At 37.4% G+C, this 16,764-nt stretch overlaps 1 protein-coding gene and 1 non-coding gene across 14 annotated transcripts in view; one reads left to right on the plus strand and one right to left on the minus strand.

Annotated features, from left to right (window-relative positions):
* The window catches only part of LOC105491091 (nuclear receptor corepressor 1), a 187,895-nt gene that overhangs the window by 117,407 nt on the left and 53,724 nt on the right, over positions 1-16,764 (plus strand). For 9 of the 13 annotated variants that reach the window (XM_011757246.3, XM_011757250.3, XM_011757258.3 and 6 more), the window contains 4 exons: positions 2,101-2,230; positions 6,831-7,026; positions 12,071-12,244; positions 12,975-13,135. In XM_011757246.3, coding sequence (XP_011755548.1) covers positions 2,101-2,230; positions 6,831-7,026; positions 12,071-12,244; positions 12,975-13,135 — 661 coding nt within the window. The remainder of the gene's footprint in view (positions 1-2,100; positions 2,231-6,830; positions 7,027-12,070; positions 12,245-12,974; positions 13,136-16,764) is intronic. The other 4 variants (XM_011757257.3, XM_011757255.3, XM_024795843.2 and 1 more) reach the window with 1 other exon arrangement.
* Positions 1,799-1,902, minus strand: LOC112428254 (U6 spliceosomal RNA). The gene has a single exon (XR_003020241.1). It is a non-coding gene; the product is annotated as a U6 spliceosomal RNA (small nuclear RNA).

Genomic DNA, 16,764 nt, shown 5'->3' on the forward strand with positions numbered 1-16,764 from the left:
TGGAGTGCAATGGCACGATCTTGGCTCACTGCAACCTCCATCTCTTGAGTTCACGTGATTCTATTGCCTCAGCCTCCTAAGTAGCTGGGACTACAGGCACATGCCACCATGCTTGGCTAATTTTTGTATTTTTAGTAGAGATGGGGTTTTGCCATGTTGGCCAGGCTGGTCTCAAACTCCTGACCTCAGGTGATCCACCCACCTCAGCCTCCCAAAGTGCTGGAATTACAGGCATGAGCCACTGCGCCCTGCAGTTTACAAGTATTTTTAGTCATTAAAGGTTAATTAATTATACAAAAAATGCATCATATCTTTATGGTTTTTGTAAAAATTACAGTAAAAGATATATATTTTACAGGTATAGTTACTACTTTATTTCGTATATTTTATTTCCTGGTGTTTCCTTTTCCTTAAAAGAAATTGAATCACTTACAATTTTAGTAGAATGTTAAATTGGTGCAAATTCTAGAAGTGAATCAGACTGAAACATCACTTAATCCGAGCCCAATTAAACCCCTCTCCTTTTTTTCTTTTTAATAAGAAAAAAGAGACAAGCTACTCAACAGAGAGCTAAATTCTCTTCCAAGTTTAGCTTTCAAAGTGTGTCTTGGTGTCACTATTTTCAGTTCATATCCAATATATTTTTATGTACTCCATAATGAGATTTGATCCTAGAAAAATAATAGCACTATAGTGCTGATTCTTCAAAAGAGTGTTTTATATAGTAGATGCTAGAATTTTCATCAACATGAGTTGAAATAAAATAGGTGTTCTGCTTAACTATTGGTTTACCAGAAAATTTGACTATCACTCTTTTTCCTTCACCTCACAGTAATCTAGATTTTATTTTAATGGTGTCAGTCTTTAACTGCAGTAAACATAAATGGATTCAAGCTGTGTAGTCCCTTTTTAAGCATTCTTTATGAAACATCTCATCTAAAATAAAGATTATCTGTGTTTTGCACTGTTGTTTTTGGTAACTATACGTGAAGGAAAGATTAGGATGGCAGTAATTTTAAATGGTAAACATCCTAAGAGATGAACATGATAGTAGTTTTGAAATTCAGAAATTCCTTGGGAAAATATGATGGTTTCTGAATGACACCTTGAAGTCTACACTGCTCCCCTATGACCAAAATAACACTTTCAATTTTCTATAGCTTTAATATCATCTTTCTTCTTTATGTAGTATGTGAATTGTTTTTTAAAATAGATTCTAATTTTCTTACCAATTTATACATTTTTAAATGTTCACCTTCCCCCAGTGACCATGACAACATTGGGAAATATGACCAAGCTCATAAAGCATGACACTAGTACAAAATTTCCTGAAGTTTATATATTGGGCGTCCTAAACTTGAGTGTAGGTATTGGCAGCATCAGCTGGTGGAGTGTGAGATGGCAGGGACTATGGTGAGCAGAGGAGTGTGTGCTCATGTGAGCAGGGCAGCGGCTGCTAGATGCATGGCAGGTCGCTGCTGTGGGGGAGTGCTGATTTCGTGTTGTTGGTTCTTTCCATTTTTCATGAGAAGCCAGAAGTCTGGAATTTTGGATGAAATTTTCAGTTTAAAAATCACAGCAGCTTATTCAAATATTAAAAAAAAAAATACTCTGATCCCAATAAAACATCCTCTAACAGGTAACTAGTTTTTAACCCATGTTAGGACATTTGTGGTAAATTAGGACTGAACAGTTTTAAATGGACTTTGTTCAGATTGTTTTGTTCAGATTGGTCTTATAGACGATTGACATAAATTTCAACCTGTAAGTCAGTATTAGGTTTCTTTTTTCTTTTCTTTCTAATATAAAATGCTTTGCAAATTTGCATGTTTTTCTTGCGCAGGGGCCATGGTAATCTTTGTATCATTTTAATTTTAGTATGTGTACTGCTGAAGTGAGTACAATATTCAGTTTCTTTATCTGGAAAATCAGCTTTATAGGTTCCTTTTTCCTTAACTGTCCAAATATCTTATACGGGTATATGTGTGTCCAGTTGTGCATGTGTATGTACATATTAACTTAGAGGAAATTATAGTGATCATATATGTTTGGGTCTCAAAAATGTATTCATTTATCTTTTTTTTCAAATTGCAATTGCAGGATGTTTCCTATGGACTCAAAGCCTTCACTGTTAAACCCCACTGGATCTATACTAGTCTCATCCCCATTAAAACCAAATCCACTGGATCTACCACAGCTTCAGCATCGAGCTGCTGTTATCCCACCAATGGTAAGTTTTCATTGAGGAAGAAAACTAAAATAGAAAAACTGAGACCTTGATAGACAAATTTCTTCTCTTCTTTAATTGGTTCTAGATTTTAAAAAATTGTGGTACAAAATGTAACATGAAATTAATAATCGTAACCAATTCTAAGTATACAGTTCACTAGTCTTCTGTGTGTTAAGCATATTGACATTGTTTAGAAAATGATCCCCAGGACCTTTTCGTCTTTCAAATGCGATATTAATTAAACAACTCCTCTCTTCCTCCTCCCGCTAGCCACTGGTAACCACTCTTCTGCTTTCTGGTTCTATGAATTTAACACACAGTTTAGATACCAATGAACTGTTTTTTCCCACAATACTTACTATAACAAATGTATGGGTTTTTTTTTCCTCACACCAATGAATTCTCCACCTTTTTGGTCACCAACTAGGTTCCTACAGTTCAGTTCAATTCGGACACTAACTACCTGGTGTAATCGTCTAATACCACAAATGTAAGGGCTCAGTATCACAAGGCTACCCCCATTTCTGATGCCAGCTCTATAGGTATTGGGTCCCCAGGTTACTCACACTTCTGACTAGGCTGCAAATTGGGGATTCCTCTGACTCTCCCCGTCAGGTTCCATAATTTGCTCGAATGCCTCAGAGATCTTAGGAAAGTGCTTTACTTATAATTACTGGTTCATTATAAAGGATATAACTCAGAAACAGCTAAATGGAAGAGATGGATCGGGCAAGGTGTGCAGAAGGGGTGTGGAGCTTCTGTGCCCTCTCTAGGTCTGCCTGCCTCCCAGCATCTCCACGTGTTCACCAACCTGGACACTCTTTAAACCCCATCGTTTGGAGTTTTTAAGAAGGCCTCATCACATAGGCATGAATGATTACATCATTGGCCCGGTGATGGATACATGAACCTTTAGCCCCTCTCCTCTCCCTGGAGGGTTGGTGGTGGGGTGAGCTGGATGGAACTGAAAGTTCCAAAATATTGAGAGACATCTTACTCCAATCCCCAAAGAAGTTCCAGCCCCTTGCCTTGTGGTTTTTTGGACTGCCAGCCCTTATCCTGTGGCAATCTAGAGTCCCCTAGCCTGGAGTCAGTCATCTTGTTAGCATATAAAAGACACTCTACTGCTCTGGAAATTCTAAGGATTTGAAACAAAAAAAGTCTTTGGGAGAAGGACCAAATATTTAATTTTCATTGTATCACACTATGTCATATAAATGAAATCATACAGTATTTGTCATTTTGTGATAGGCTTATTTCAGTCAGCATAATGTCCTCCAGGTATATTTAGCACGTGCCAGAATTTCTTTCTTTTGAAAGGCTGAATAATACTCCATTGTATCTGTATACCACATTTTATTCATTCATCCATTCATAGATATTTGGATTGCTTCCACCTCTGGGCTAATGTGACTAGTACCTGTATGGTCAGTCCTTGATTTTAGTACCTTGGTTTTTCATATATCCTCCTGTACTTGGCGTGGACATATGGGTGAGAAGGGTAAGAAGATGCTGAGTCTAATTTTGAGTAAACTCTTTGAGATAACCAAAGGTTATATCCTTAGTACATTGCTTTTTCAAATGACTTGTAATGATTGATTGCAATGGTCATTTCCAGTTAAGAAAAAAAAGAAATATAATGCTGTAGTCATAAATATTAGTAAGTCCTGTTTTTGTTTGTAACCACAGCAATAAGGAGCCATAAAACAGTAGTAGCATTAAGCATGTAATTAGGTTTTGAATATTTAGAATGAATTGTAGAGATTATGGCTAGCTCCAGTATATAATTTCAAGTCTAGTTTATATTTTACCTTAATAATCTACGGATTTCAAGTATATTTTATTTACATTTTACCTTAATAATCTGTAAAATTTGACTCATTTTTGATACTGAATTCCCATGTTGGGTATTGTTCTTTTCTTTAGTTATTTTCTCTTTATTCAAATATTTAAAGCTCTTACTTTATTAAAAAATGTGTTTTCTATCTTAAATAATAATTGGTAAAAGTTGTTAATTGTGTACTTATCACAAAAAGATCATTAAACATTTGTTCATTCACTGATTCATTCAAACGGACGAATGATTGAGTGATTAGTTTAAGACAATGTTCTTAATACTGGGGAGAATATATATTATAGTCTCTGATTTCAAAAAACTTAGGGACTGGTCTGCATAATAAGGCAAAGAGGCTGGGCGTGGTGGCTTACGCCTGTAATCCCAACCTATTGGGAGGCTGAGGTGGGCGGGTCACTTGACCGCAGGAGTTCCGAGACCAGCTTGGACAACATGGCGAAACCCTGTCTCTCCCCCCACAAAAAAAAAAAAAATTAGTTCGGCATGGTGCCATGTGCCTGTGGTTGGGAGGCTGAGGTGGGAGGATTGCTTGAACTTGAGAGTTTGAGGTTGTGGTGAAGTGAGATGGCACCACTGCACTCTAGCCTGGGTGAAAAAGCGAGACACTGTCTCAAAAAAAAAGCATTAAAAAAAATTATCGTAAAAGTTAAAATGGGCCGGGCGCGGTGGCTCACGCCTGTAATCCCAGAGCTTTGGGAGGCCGAGGCGGGCCGATCACGAGGTCAGGAGATTGAGACCATCCTAGCTAACACAGTGAAACCCCGTCTCTACTAAAAAATACAAAAAAATTAGCCGGGCGTGGCGGCGGGCGCCTGTAGTCCCAGCTACTCGTTAGGCTGAGGCAGGAGAATGGCCTGAACCCGGGAGGTGGAGCTTGCAGTGAGCCGAGATCGCGCCACTGCACTCCAGCATGGGCGACAGAGCGAGACTCCGTCTCAAAAAAAAAAAGAAAGTTAAAATGAATTAAAATGCGATGCTCTATTCGGTTAAAAAATACTATGGATGTTTTGGAGAAGAGGGAGTGTCTTAATTAGAAGCTTAAAGAAGATTCTGCATAAGAAATAATATTTTCACTGGATCAAAACAGCTCATTTGGCTTTATAGCAAAAGGAGGAAAAGCTATGTTTACGTGTAAGACAATGCACAAAGGCAAGAAAGTTATGGCTTTTAGGATCAGTGAATAATACTACTTATGTGAGGGGAAAAACTATGGAAGTCTTAAGTTACCAGATTCTAAAAAAGTCAGATCTCTAGGGCTTCCTAGGGATATTTATTATTCATTAGGTATTTAATCGTGTACTGTGTTCTGGGCTATTTTTTTAAGTATTGGACAAAACAGCTTGGTTGTTTCCTTCATAAAGTCAGAGAGACAGAAAAATAAAACAGTTTCAAACTGTGGCAAATGCTGTGTACTGTGAAAGCAATGAACAGGTCTCAATGAGAGGGAAAATGGGGAGGGAATCGCCATGTTTTATTGGATGGTTCTGGATGGCCTATCTTAAAGAACAGTCCATTTCTATCCTAAGGGAATAGCTATGTAAATGAATTGGTTGTGGGAGAGGAGAAGATTGTTTAGTCAGGGATGGCTGCCAAGTTTCTGGCTGAAGCACCTGAGGTTCCGTGTCTAAAATGGAGAGCAACTGAAGAAGAAGAATGGAGTTTCAAAAATGGGAAGTTCCCTTTTTAACATAAGTTCTGAGCTTCCTTGAGATATCCCAAGTGGAGTTGTTAGGTAGGCCATTTTATATGAGTGTGGAACTTGGAGAAAGTGTCTTGAGGAAATAGAAAATTTGTGAATCATTAACAAATGGATGACATTTAAATCACATAAATGGATGTGATCCGCCAGGCACGGTGGCTCATACCTGTAATTCCAGCACTTTGGGAGGCTGAGGCGAGAGATCACTTGAGGCCAGGAGTTCGAGACCAGCCTGGCCAACATGGCGAAACCCCTTTGCTACCGAAAAAATAGAAAAATTAGCCGGGTATGGTGGTGTGCACCTGTAATCCCAGCTACTCGGGAGGCTGAGGCAGGAGAATTGCTTGAACCCGGGAGGTGGAGGTTGCAGTGAGCCAGGATCACACCATTGCACTCCAGCCTGGCCAACGGAGCCAGACTGTGTCTCAAAAAAAAAAAAAGAAAGAAAAGAAAAAAAATATATAAATGGATCTGATCCCTGGTAAGAGAGAGATGAGGGATGGGACCTAGGGCCACAAGGGACTTGGCTGCCATAAATTAGAATCAGACAGATGTGTTGTGATTTCTGATTTTTTGTTTCTCTTACTACAGATTGTGTGATTTACATTGTGATCAGTTCTGAAAGAAAACTAGGTCTCGCTGTGTTGCCCAGGCTGGAGTGCAATGGTGCAATCTCAGCCCACTGCAACCTCTGCCTCCCCAGGCTCAAGTGATTCTCATGTGTCAGCCTCCCGAGTAGCTGGGACTACAGGCATGCATCACCGCACCTGCCTAAATTTTTGTATTTTTGGTAGAGACGAGGTTTCACCACGTTGGCCAGGCTGGTCTTGAACTCCTGACCTGCCTGCCTCAGCCTCTCAAAGTGATGAGATTACAGGCATGAGCCATTCACCCAGCCTTAAGCATCATTCTTGAAGATACCTTTGATTAAAAAATGATAAAATCAATTCAACCAATAATATGACAGAAATAAGCATTACTTGTAACAAATGGCAATTATTATTACATTGGTTGTTTGCATATTTAGATTTATTTTCTTCCTGTAGGTATCCTGCACCCCATGTAACATACCAATCGGAACCCCAGTGAGTGGCTATGCTCTCTACCAGCGACACATTAAAGCAATGCATGAGTCAGCACTCCTGGAGGAGCAGCGGCAGAGACAAGAACAGATAGATTTGGAATGTAGAAGTTCTACAAGTCCATGTGGCACATCCAAGAGTCCAAACAGAGAGTGGGAAGGTAGGTAAATAGAGCCATCACCACAGAGAACTTTTATGAAGGGAAATAAAGCTAAACCCATAAGCAGTGTCCATTGTGCTTTGTAAGTTATCAGCCTCCCAACTGATTATTACATTTGTCCCTAACAGACACAGTTCCTTAAATTGACCTTAAACTCTGAAGAAATGTTAGTATTATTAACTATTAAAGGATGCCAGTAACATTTTTAGTAGCATTCTAGTTAATGTGAATTTTCTGATATTCATCTTTGTGCCGGAAGACTTACAAATAAAGTCATGCTTTATGTTCCATTCATCTGAATTTTCAGAGTAAGTGAGAATTGTTGTCCGGTCCTCGAAGCAAATCCCCTTCAAATATTACAGTGTAATATTCACATTCTCTGGTAGATGAGAGACACAACTTTGTGTAGTGGCTGTTCCCAAGCAGATGCTGGTTAAGCCTTCACCTTGGCGTTTGCCAGCTGTGTGGCCACAAGCAAGTCACTTAACCTTTCATAGCTTTAGTTTTCTCATCTGTAAAATGAAGATAATAGTACAACCACCTTGTTGTGGTTGTAAAATTAAAGAAGGAGCATTTGGTATTGTTATATAACATGTGGCTCTGCGTTATTTTATGTATAATGTAGTGTATAATTACATACTAATTAGTGCATTAGTACTGTATATACACAGTATTAGTAGATACTATGGAGGTACCTGTTTTCATTGTTACATCACTGTTTTTATTTCAAGTAATAGATTTGAATTGGTCTGTTGCTGTTTTAGTTGGTGTGTGGTACACTTTTACTTTCTTTAAAAAAAGAAGAAAGGAGCGGTTTTTAAGTTTTAATACATTCTTCTGACATGGTTAGAAGATGGGCACATGTTTCTGGTTAAGAATGAGTTTACAGTCTACTTATATGCTATGATATGCTTAGAATATAAGAATACTGAAATAGTCTGAATGATTCAGAAGATTCTTTACAGTACTTTATTTAGCTAAATAAGAGCTATTAGTTTTACAATGCCATGCGTTCCAAGGGTTATTTAATATAAAATAGGAACTGTGGTATTTAACTGATCCTGCTGACTCTGCCTAGATCACACCAATAATGAGTTATTAGTTACATAACACACTGAACTTCTTATGTTAGAGTTTTAAATGTAAACTTGTTAATCTTTTACTTTGTTGGGTCTAGGGAATTCTTAATCCCTAGTTCTGTAATTGACATATGTACTCGGTAATTACACCTTAAAGGAATGAATTATAAATGAATGACATAATGGAGATATCTTTATTTCGTTTCACTACAGCATATTAACGGACTTATCGCAGGTGTTTGTCCTTTGAACGTTCCAATTATGAGGAAATTCATCAGTGGAAAATGATACTTTAGAGAATAAAAGTCTCTGGATGTATTTCTTACATTAATAATTTAGGACAGATTTTGTGAAGAAGTAGTAAAAGTTAGAAAAATGACATTCAGATGGTATCATTTGTTGAACTTATGCCAAAGCATAACATTATTGTTGGTAATATCTGGGTCATTTTAATATGGATATCATATTATAATTTTAAAGCATCAGTATCTTTTATTGATCTGCTTTATAAAATGAGTTGTATTTGGGAACTGAAAAAACTGAACCAGGCTAGATCTCCAAATTCTGAGACTCCAAACTGTGAATTGTACTTCTCTGTGTTAGTCACATTAATACATGTGGTTTAGATCTCAGTGGTATCCTAATTTTTAATCATAATTCAGTCATCTTAAAACCAAATTGTAATTGTATGTTTGATTAGTATGACATTAAGAATTTTACAGTTTGGTTGAAGGTGATGCTCTATAAGGAGGGAAAGTTTATCCAAAGGTGGTTTTGTTTTAGCTAATCTCCCTAGTGTATTCATCCTATAATTTGTTTAACAAGTACCAGAAATCTTTCTTTGAATCTATCCTGTAGTTCAGTGTATAGGATAACCTTTCAAATAACATTTTAATGTTTGCAGTTAAGATGCTTGTGTCTAGAATGTTTGACACAGATGGTTTAAATTTAACCTCACAGAACAGTTTATAGAGTGTGAAGAATAGTGAGAGTATGGATTTATGTATAAAGTATCACCAAATATTGGTACGGTCCACCCGAATTAGGGCCATGTTTTCTACTTTTCCCTTCATGGTCTCTTAGCAAGTAACAGGCAGCACTTGTTGTCCAACTATTTGGTTGTATTTATTTCTCTTAATGTGAATGGTATAAATAATTACTGTAGGTATGCCCGTTTTAAGTTGCTTAAAGCTTTTCCCATCTTTAGAAAAGGTTGAAATAAACCTTACAGAATTGTTTTCACTTACCAGTAACATTTACACGAGTTGACCTCTGCTTCATTGGTAACTTTTAAGCTTCTTTTCTACAGTGAAGGAACTCAAGCATATGGAGGTAGAGTTACAATTGAACTTCTAACGCTATTTAACAAAATTATCCAATTAAAATAAGAGTTAAGGCTGGGCACGGTGGCTCACGCCTGTAATCGCAGCACTTTGGGAGGCCGAGGTGGGCGGATCATGAGGTCAGGAGATGGAGACCATCCTGGCTAACACGGTGAAACCCCGTCTCTACTAAAAAATACAAAAAACTAGCCGGGCGAGGTGGCGGGCGCCTGTGGTCCCAGCTACTCGGGAGGCTGAGGCAGGAGAATGGCGTGGACCCGGGAGGCGGAGCTTGCAGTGAGCCGAGATCACGCCACTGCACTCCAACCTGGGTGACAGAGCCAGACTTCGTCTCAAAATAAATAAATAAATAAATAAATACAAACAAACAAACAAAAAAAGAGTTAATGCTTCTTTGTAACTGACCCTAGTTTGTTGCATGTTTATTTTGTTGCTGTTGCTGTTTTTCTTTTCCTGCTCCGGGTACATGGTAATTTAAATAGCTGTGTTTAGAACCATGCAAATTTCCATCATTTAAAAAAAAAAAAAAGGCCGGGCACGGCGGCTCACGCCTCTAATCCCAGCACTTTGGGAGGCGAGGCGGGTGGATCACGAGGTCAGGAGATTGAGACCATCCTGACTAACACGGGGAAACCCTGTCTCTACTAAAAATACAAAAGTTAGCTAGGCGTGATGGCGGGCGCCTGTAGTCCCAGCTACTTGGGAGGCTGAGGCAGGAGAATGGCGTGAACCCGGGAGACGGAGGTTGCAGTGAGCCGAGATTGTGCCACTGCACTTCAGCCTGGGAGACAGAGCAAGACTCTGTCTCAAAAAAACAAAAACAAAAGCAAAAAACCTACTTTGACCAGTGGATTTTTTTTTTTTTTAACATAGTTATAAACTTATGGAAATGGTAAAATAATTAGACATTGGATTTTTAATACATTATCATATTAAATTCTCTAGGAAAGAAGTGGTGATTTTCTTTTGGAGTTGGGTTATTTCATAAATCTGTTTGCTCGGTATTAGGACACTTACTCTAATTCATTATATTAATGTGTCATAGAAGGAAAAAGTACCGTCATCTTGATGGATACCCCAGAGACATCTGAAATTCAACACCCTGTCCTTTAGTGAGACACTATTGACCTGTGGTTTAGAGCTAATGGTCTGTAATTATACTGCTTTAAAAAAAATCCCTGGTAGACCTTGGTTGGGCAATTAGATGTGATTTTTCTGAGCCTCAGTTTCCTCATCTGTAAAATGGTTTTAATAATCACATTGGTCTTGAGGGCTAAATAGATAATATATGTAATGCACCCTGCCTAGCACTTGAATATTAGTTGATATTTTTGTAATTGTTTCTGATTTTTAAAAGCACCTTAGTAAATGATTACAAAAAATAGTGTAGTAAGGAAATAAGAGGTTTAGGTATTTGAAGGGAAAAGACAAATTATTTATAGGATAAGATTATTCACCTAAAAGCCTAAAAGAATCAACTGAAAAGTTATTAGAGCCAAAAATAAAGTTCATTAGTTTCTCAGAAAAAAATATTACACAGAAATCCGCATCTTTCCTGTATGTCTGCAGTAATCAGGTTTATTTATATAAACCCATATATATGAAAGAGATGGTTTTCTTACCAATATGACACATCTAGGAATAATTTTTAACAAGCAATGTATGGACCTATCTGACAAAAACAAGATTTCTCAACTAGAAAACTCATTATTATAAAATGTCAAGTCTTCTGTATTTATTCATAAATTTAATACAAGTCTGATGAAAATTCCAGTTGTTTGGGAACATTTTAAATTTAGATTTACCAGGAAAGATAAATGGATACAACTAGGTAGTGAAAATAATAAATAAAATGTGTGGGAATTTATTCTGACAGACATTAAAATGCTACAAATCTAAGTGGTCAGGGTTACAAATGAGTTTTACTTTGTGCTTTTTGGATTTTCAAAAATTACAGATGTTAATTTCATTTTAAGAATAAACTATATATTTTAAACTCTTAATATGACTGCATTTCTGGCATGCCCTTTAAAATGTTTAAAGTTTCTTTATGCTTTATGTGGAGGTAACTTACATGATAAATAATTTTAATTAGTATTATTGTAGTTATATTCATGGTTTTGATAAGCTTATATAGGATTTTTGGATTAGTTTGATCTGCATCTTTTGAAAGCCTTCTTCCATTTCTTAATTAAATTTATTTCTGTGCATATTATCATGGAGTGAGCTTCAACAGGCTAATTATAAGAGTTGCGAAATCCTCGCAAAGCTAATAACCTCCAGTCAGGCCAGATTTGAATTAACAGAATTGCTTGATAATCTGATATTTCCCTGTTGTGATTTTATTGCATGTGAAAACACTTGATTCTCCTTAAGAGGAAAGAGAAGTTCTTGGTCCTTTAAGGGGAAAACTCGTAAATGAGTATTTGAGGATACACAGAAGATTTAGAGTTAGAGGATTTCTTAAACTTCTCTGTGGGTGGATTTTGCCCCCAGGAATTTTAGACTTTAATGTTAGTAATATAGTTGGATCTGCCCCTGGATGGTGTGGGCTTGGTCCTTTCACACTTACTATTTTAATTTGGGGTTCTTCCCTTATTTTGATAACTTTAACTTTCATAGGAAAATCAGTCGCCTATATGCCTTATGCTGAGGTCAAACGTGCTCTAGAACAGGAAGCACAGATGCACAATACTGCAGCAAGGTCAGCCTCACCGTGTAGGCTTTCTCCAAGAGAAGTCAGTAAAGCCGCTCCACAGCCTGATATGAGTGCAGCCCGCTATAGTGTCCCGCCAGGTAAATATCACTCCTCTGTGCAGTGGCTGCTGGCCATCCACCCACACATGTTCCACGTGGGCGGTTTAATCTCGTGAATGAACTGCTCTTCCAGGACATGTCCTTGCTGTTTCAAAATGACTTTGTTTCTCTGCATTCCATCATCAATTGTATTTAGCTGAGTTCACTGGGCCACTGGGAAATTTGTGTTCACACATTTATACTGTGACATTGACTGGCTCTTCCTTTAAGAAGAGTACATGAATTTGTAAAATTCTTGAGATCTCCCCATCCCCAAAATTCAAGTGTTCTGTGAGAGCCGGAATCAGTAAATGTTTCTCAAAATGTGCAAGATGCGAAAAGGATGTATAACTGGTTGTCAGTCGTGTGTGCATTCTATGAAGTAGTGTTATCAGCTGTTCTTAAGAAGTACCCTAAGAGTGGTGGCGAGAGATAAATATTTGAAGACTGATGTTTGCTCTGCTAAGCAGAAGTAGTTTGAAATGAGCATCAGCTTGGAAGCTCTGGTTTGAAAGGGAGTTGAACATTTCAACCCCACAAATAGTATTTGTGACTTAAATATGTATACAGGCTTACGTGAATGAGAAATTTTAAATAGAAATGTTCATTGTTGGTTTCATGTTGCATTTTTTAATTTGTGATTTAAAAATTCAGGAATGACTGAGAGAGGTAACCTGTTGTAAACTAGGAAATGGACTATTTTTAAATCATTTTTCTTTCCTTTTAAAAGTCCTTCAGCCTGCTCCACATCAAGTGATAACTAATCTCCCTGAAGGCGTTCGACTTCCAACAACTCGACCAACCAGGCCACCGCCCCCTCTCATCCCGTCATCCAAAACCACAGTGGCTTCAGAAAAACCATCTTTTATAATGGGAGGCTCCATCTCACAGGTGAAACGACTTCTCTTTACAGTAGATTTCTTGTTGAATATGGCTTTGTTAAAACTTGTCCCTCCTTCTTGCACTGATTTGTCAGAGTACTAATAAATAATAATCTATCTGAATATGAAATTTCAAGAGATAATGACCAGAAAATGCAGCAGTCACTATACTTTTGCCACAAATCAGAACTTTCAGTGAGTTATGTACTCAGATTGAGTAGTCATGGCATACCACCCATTTAATTACACTTGGCACTTGGCATACCACCTAGTTTAATTTACATCACTCTAAACTTACCGAGTTTTAAACTTAGTTTCAAACAGTAGAATATTTGTTCACTAATCTATGATAAAGGCTCTAAATATTAAATTGTAGGTGGTTAGTATTATAATTTATTCTGACTTTGGCCACTAAATCTTTTTCCTGGTTCATTAGTTTTTAAAAAGTTGAGATATGGTCTGGTCTTAACAGTTCCATCAGTTTTGATTAACATGGATATCAGTGGTCACACCCCTGTCAACTTATTGAACACTTCTTCACTTCAGAAAGTTTTCTCATGTTCCTTCCCAGCCCATCTCCCCTCCCACTTCCTGAAGCAACCACTATTCGACTTCCTATTGTTGTAGATTAGTTTTGCCTTTTCTAGAACTTCCTGTGAATGGAATCAAACATGGTGTACTCTTTTGCATCTGTCTTCTTTAACTCAGCATAATGGTTTTAGGGAATTCGTCCAGGGTTTTATGTAATCAGTAGTTTTTTCCTTTTTATTGCTGAGTAATACCAGTTTGTTTATCCAGTCTCCTGTTGATGAAAACCTGAGCTGTTTCCAGTTTTTGGCAGCTATGAATAAAGCTGGGCATTCTTGTAATGGGTTCTTTGTGGACATATGTTTTTATTTTTCTTGTACAATTACCTGGCAGTGGAATTACTAGGTTTATGATGTTTTATACTTTTTCAGAGCGGTTCTACAGTTTTATGCTGCCACTAGCAATGTACGAGACATGATTGCTTCATTTGATGTTGTCAAGTCTTGGTCATTTTAGTCATACTTGGTGTGTAATAATATCTTATTGTGGTTGTATTTCACATTTCCCTGACAACAAACAGTGTTGGGCACTTTTCATGTGCTTATTGGCCATTTGTACACCTTTGAAGTGACTATTTAAGTCTGATTATCTCTTTCTACTGCGTCTTTTTGATACTGTGTTGTAGGTCTTTATTATGGTTGAAAGTTCTCTGTTAGATGTATGTATTACAAATATTTTCTCTGTTTTTTTGTCTATTTTCTTACTGGTATTTTGATGAGCAGAAGTTGCAAATTTTTATGTCGTCTAAATATATATACACACTTTTTTCTCCTATGATTAATTTTATTTTGCTAAGAAATCTTTGCTTGCTCCAAGGTTGTGAGATATTTGCCTGTTTTTTTCTTCTGAAAGCTTTATAATTTTGGCTTTTATATTGAGGCCCATGACCAGAATCAAATTAATTTTTGTGTATAGTATGAGGTCAGGATTAACATTCATCTTTATGTAAATTTCTAGTAGAAAATAGCACCAATTGAAAAGTCTTTTACTCCTTTGATCGCTTTAGTTCCTTTGTTAGAAATCGTTTGACAGTATATATGGTTCTGTTTCTGCATTGTCTCCATGCTGTTCCATGGATGTACTTTTTCATCCTTTTGTCAGTACCACAGTCTTGATTACTATAGCTTTATTGTAAGTACTGAAATCATGTAGTATAAGTCTTTGGTGTTTTTGTTTTTCAAGATTGTTTTGGCTATTTGATGCCTTTTGCATTTTCATATAAATTATATAATCAGCTTAACAATTTCTGTCTCCCACACTTTTTTTGGTTCCCAAGTTTTATTCAAGGACTCATACAAAAAATTCCAGGTAAATGAGTTTTAATCCTCATCTTCCTTCTCTTCTTTGTCCTGATTAATTTGGAAGTAACATAATCCGAAATTCTCTTTGCTGTTAGCAGCTATGCACACCAATCACATAGCTTACTCTTCAGATATTTTTTGGTGAGCTATTTCAAATACCCTTTGGAAAAAGGCACCTCAGAAGTTACAGTGCTTGTATTCTTGCTCCTTTCAATAGTTACTACCCCTCCACCAAGATTCCCAGCTTTTCCATTCACTTTAATTCTGTCTTGGAGAAACTGCTAACATTTGGCAGCAACATCTGTGGGGTAGGTTCAGTCAAGGGTGAACTTCAGAACCTGCTCTTTTTTTTTTTTTTTTGCCCCCACTTTTTCATGGGCACCTGGCAGCAGCAGAGGCTGAAACAATCTGTCAGTCTACTTAAAGAAAAAAATTTTCTCTTTTCCTTCTTCTCCTTCTCCTCCTTCTCCTTCTCTTTCTCTTCTTCCTCCTCCTCCTCCTCCTCCCTTTCCTTTCCTTTCCTGTCCTGTCCTGTCCTGTCCTGTCCTGTCCTGTCCTGTCCTGTCCTTTCCCCACTTCATTTATTTTATTTGCAGGAGGAGTAGAAATATGTTTTAAGGGAGAGTTTTATTTTTCCCCCTAAACATGAATCTTGTAAGTAAAACCAACTTAACTCTAGAAATGTAGCAAAGTAAGGGGAAAGTAGCACAAACCACCCAAGAGGCAAAGGTTGTGGGGAAGAGGTGGGTGCAGTGGGCATATAACATATGCGTAAATGCTTTATGATTCACCTGCTCAGCACTGTCTCCCCAGAAGGCAAGCACAGGGACCCATTTTAAGAAGATGTTGCCACCCAAACATCTGAGAATGCTTCAAATCATAGTTTACGGTTTAAAAGACCAAACCAAACAAAACAAAACAAAATCAGAAACCACCCATCTGCTGGGATTTTTGTTGGAATTGTATTAAATCTATAGATCAGTTTGGGGTAGAAATGGATATCTTAACATCGAATCTTCTAATCCATGAACTTGTATATCTTTTCATTTATCTGTATCTCTCAGCAGTGCTTTAAAGTTTTCACTTTAGAGATTTGTACATGTTTTGTTTGATTTATATTTGGCTGATTCCTTTAAATTTTTTTTTAATTTTTTTTAAATTTTTTAACAAAGTCTTGCTCTGCAGTGGTGTGATCATAGCTCACTGTAGCCTCCAACTCCTGGGCTCAAGTGATCCTCCCACCTCAGCCTTCCGAGTAGTTAGGATTTTTTTTTTTTTTTCTGAGACAGAGTCTTGCTCTGTTGCTCAGGCTGGAGTGCAGTGACGCGATCTCGGCTCACTGCAACCCTTGCCTCCCAGGTTCAAGCGATCCTCCAGCCTCAGCCTCCCAAGTAGCTGAGACTACAGTCATGTGCCACCCTGTCCAGCTAATTTTTTTGTATTTTTAGTAGAGATGGGGTTTCACCATGTTGGCCAGGATGGTCTTGATACAGGAATGCTAAATAGTGAATTGGTAAACATGGACATGCATTTCTTGTTGCTTATCTTAGAAGGAAGGCATTCAGTATTTCACTGTTAGGCAAAATGTTAAGTTTTTCATGGATGTCTTTCATCATATTGAAGATGTTTCCTTCCATTCTTAGTTTGTTGAGACCCACCTTCACCCCTAGTTCTTATATTTTTTTTAGCTCCAGAATTTCTATTTTGTTCTTTTTAGTGATTTCTTTCTCTTTGTTGGTATTCTCTATCT

Source organism: Macaca nemestrina, chromosome 17 (assembly GCF_043159975.1).
Source record: "Macaca nemestrina isolate mMacNem1 chromosome 17, mMacNem.hap1, whole genome shotgun sequence".
NCBI lineage: Eukaryota > Metazoa > Chordata > Mammalia > Primates > Cercopithecidae > Macaca > Macaca nemestrina.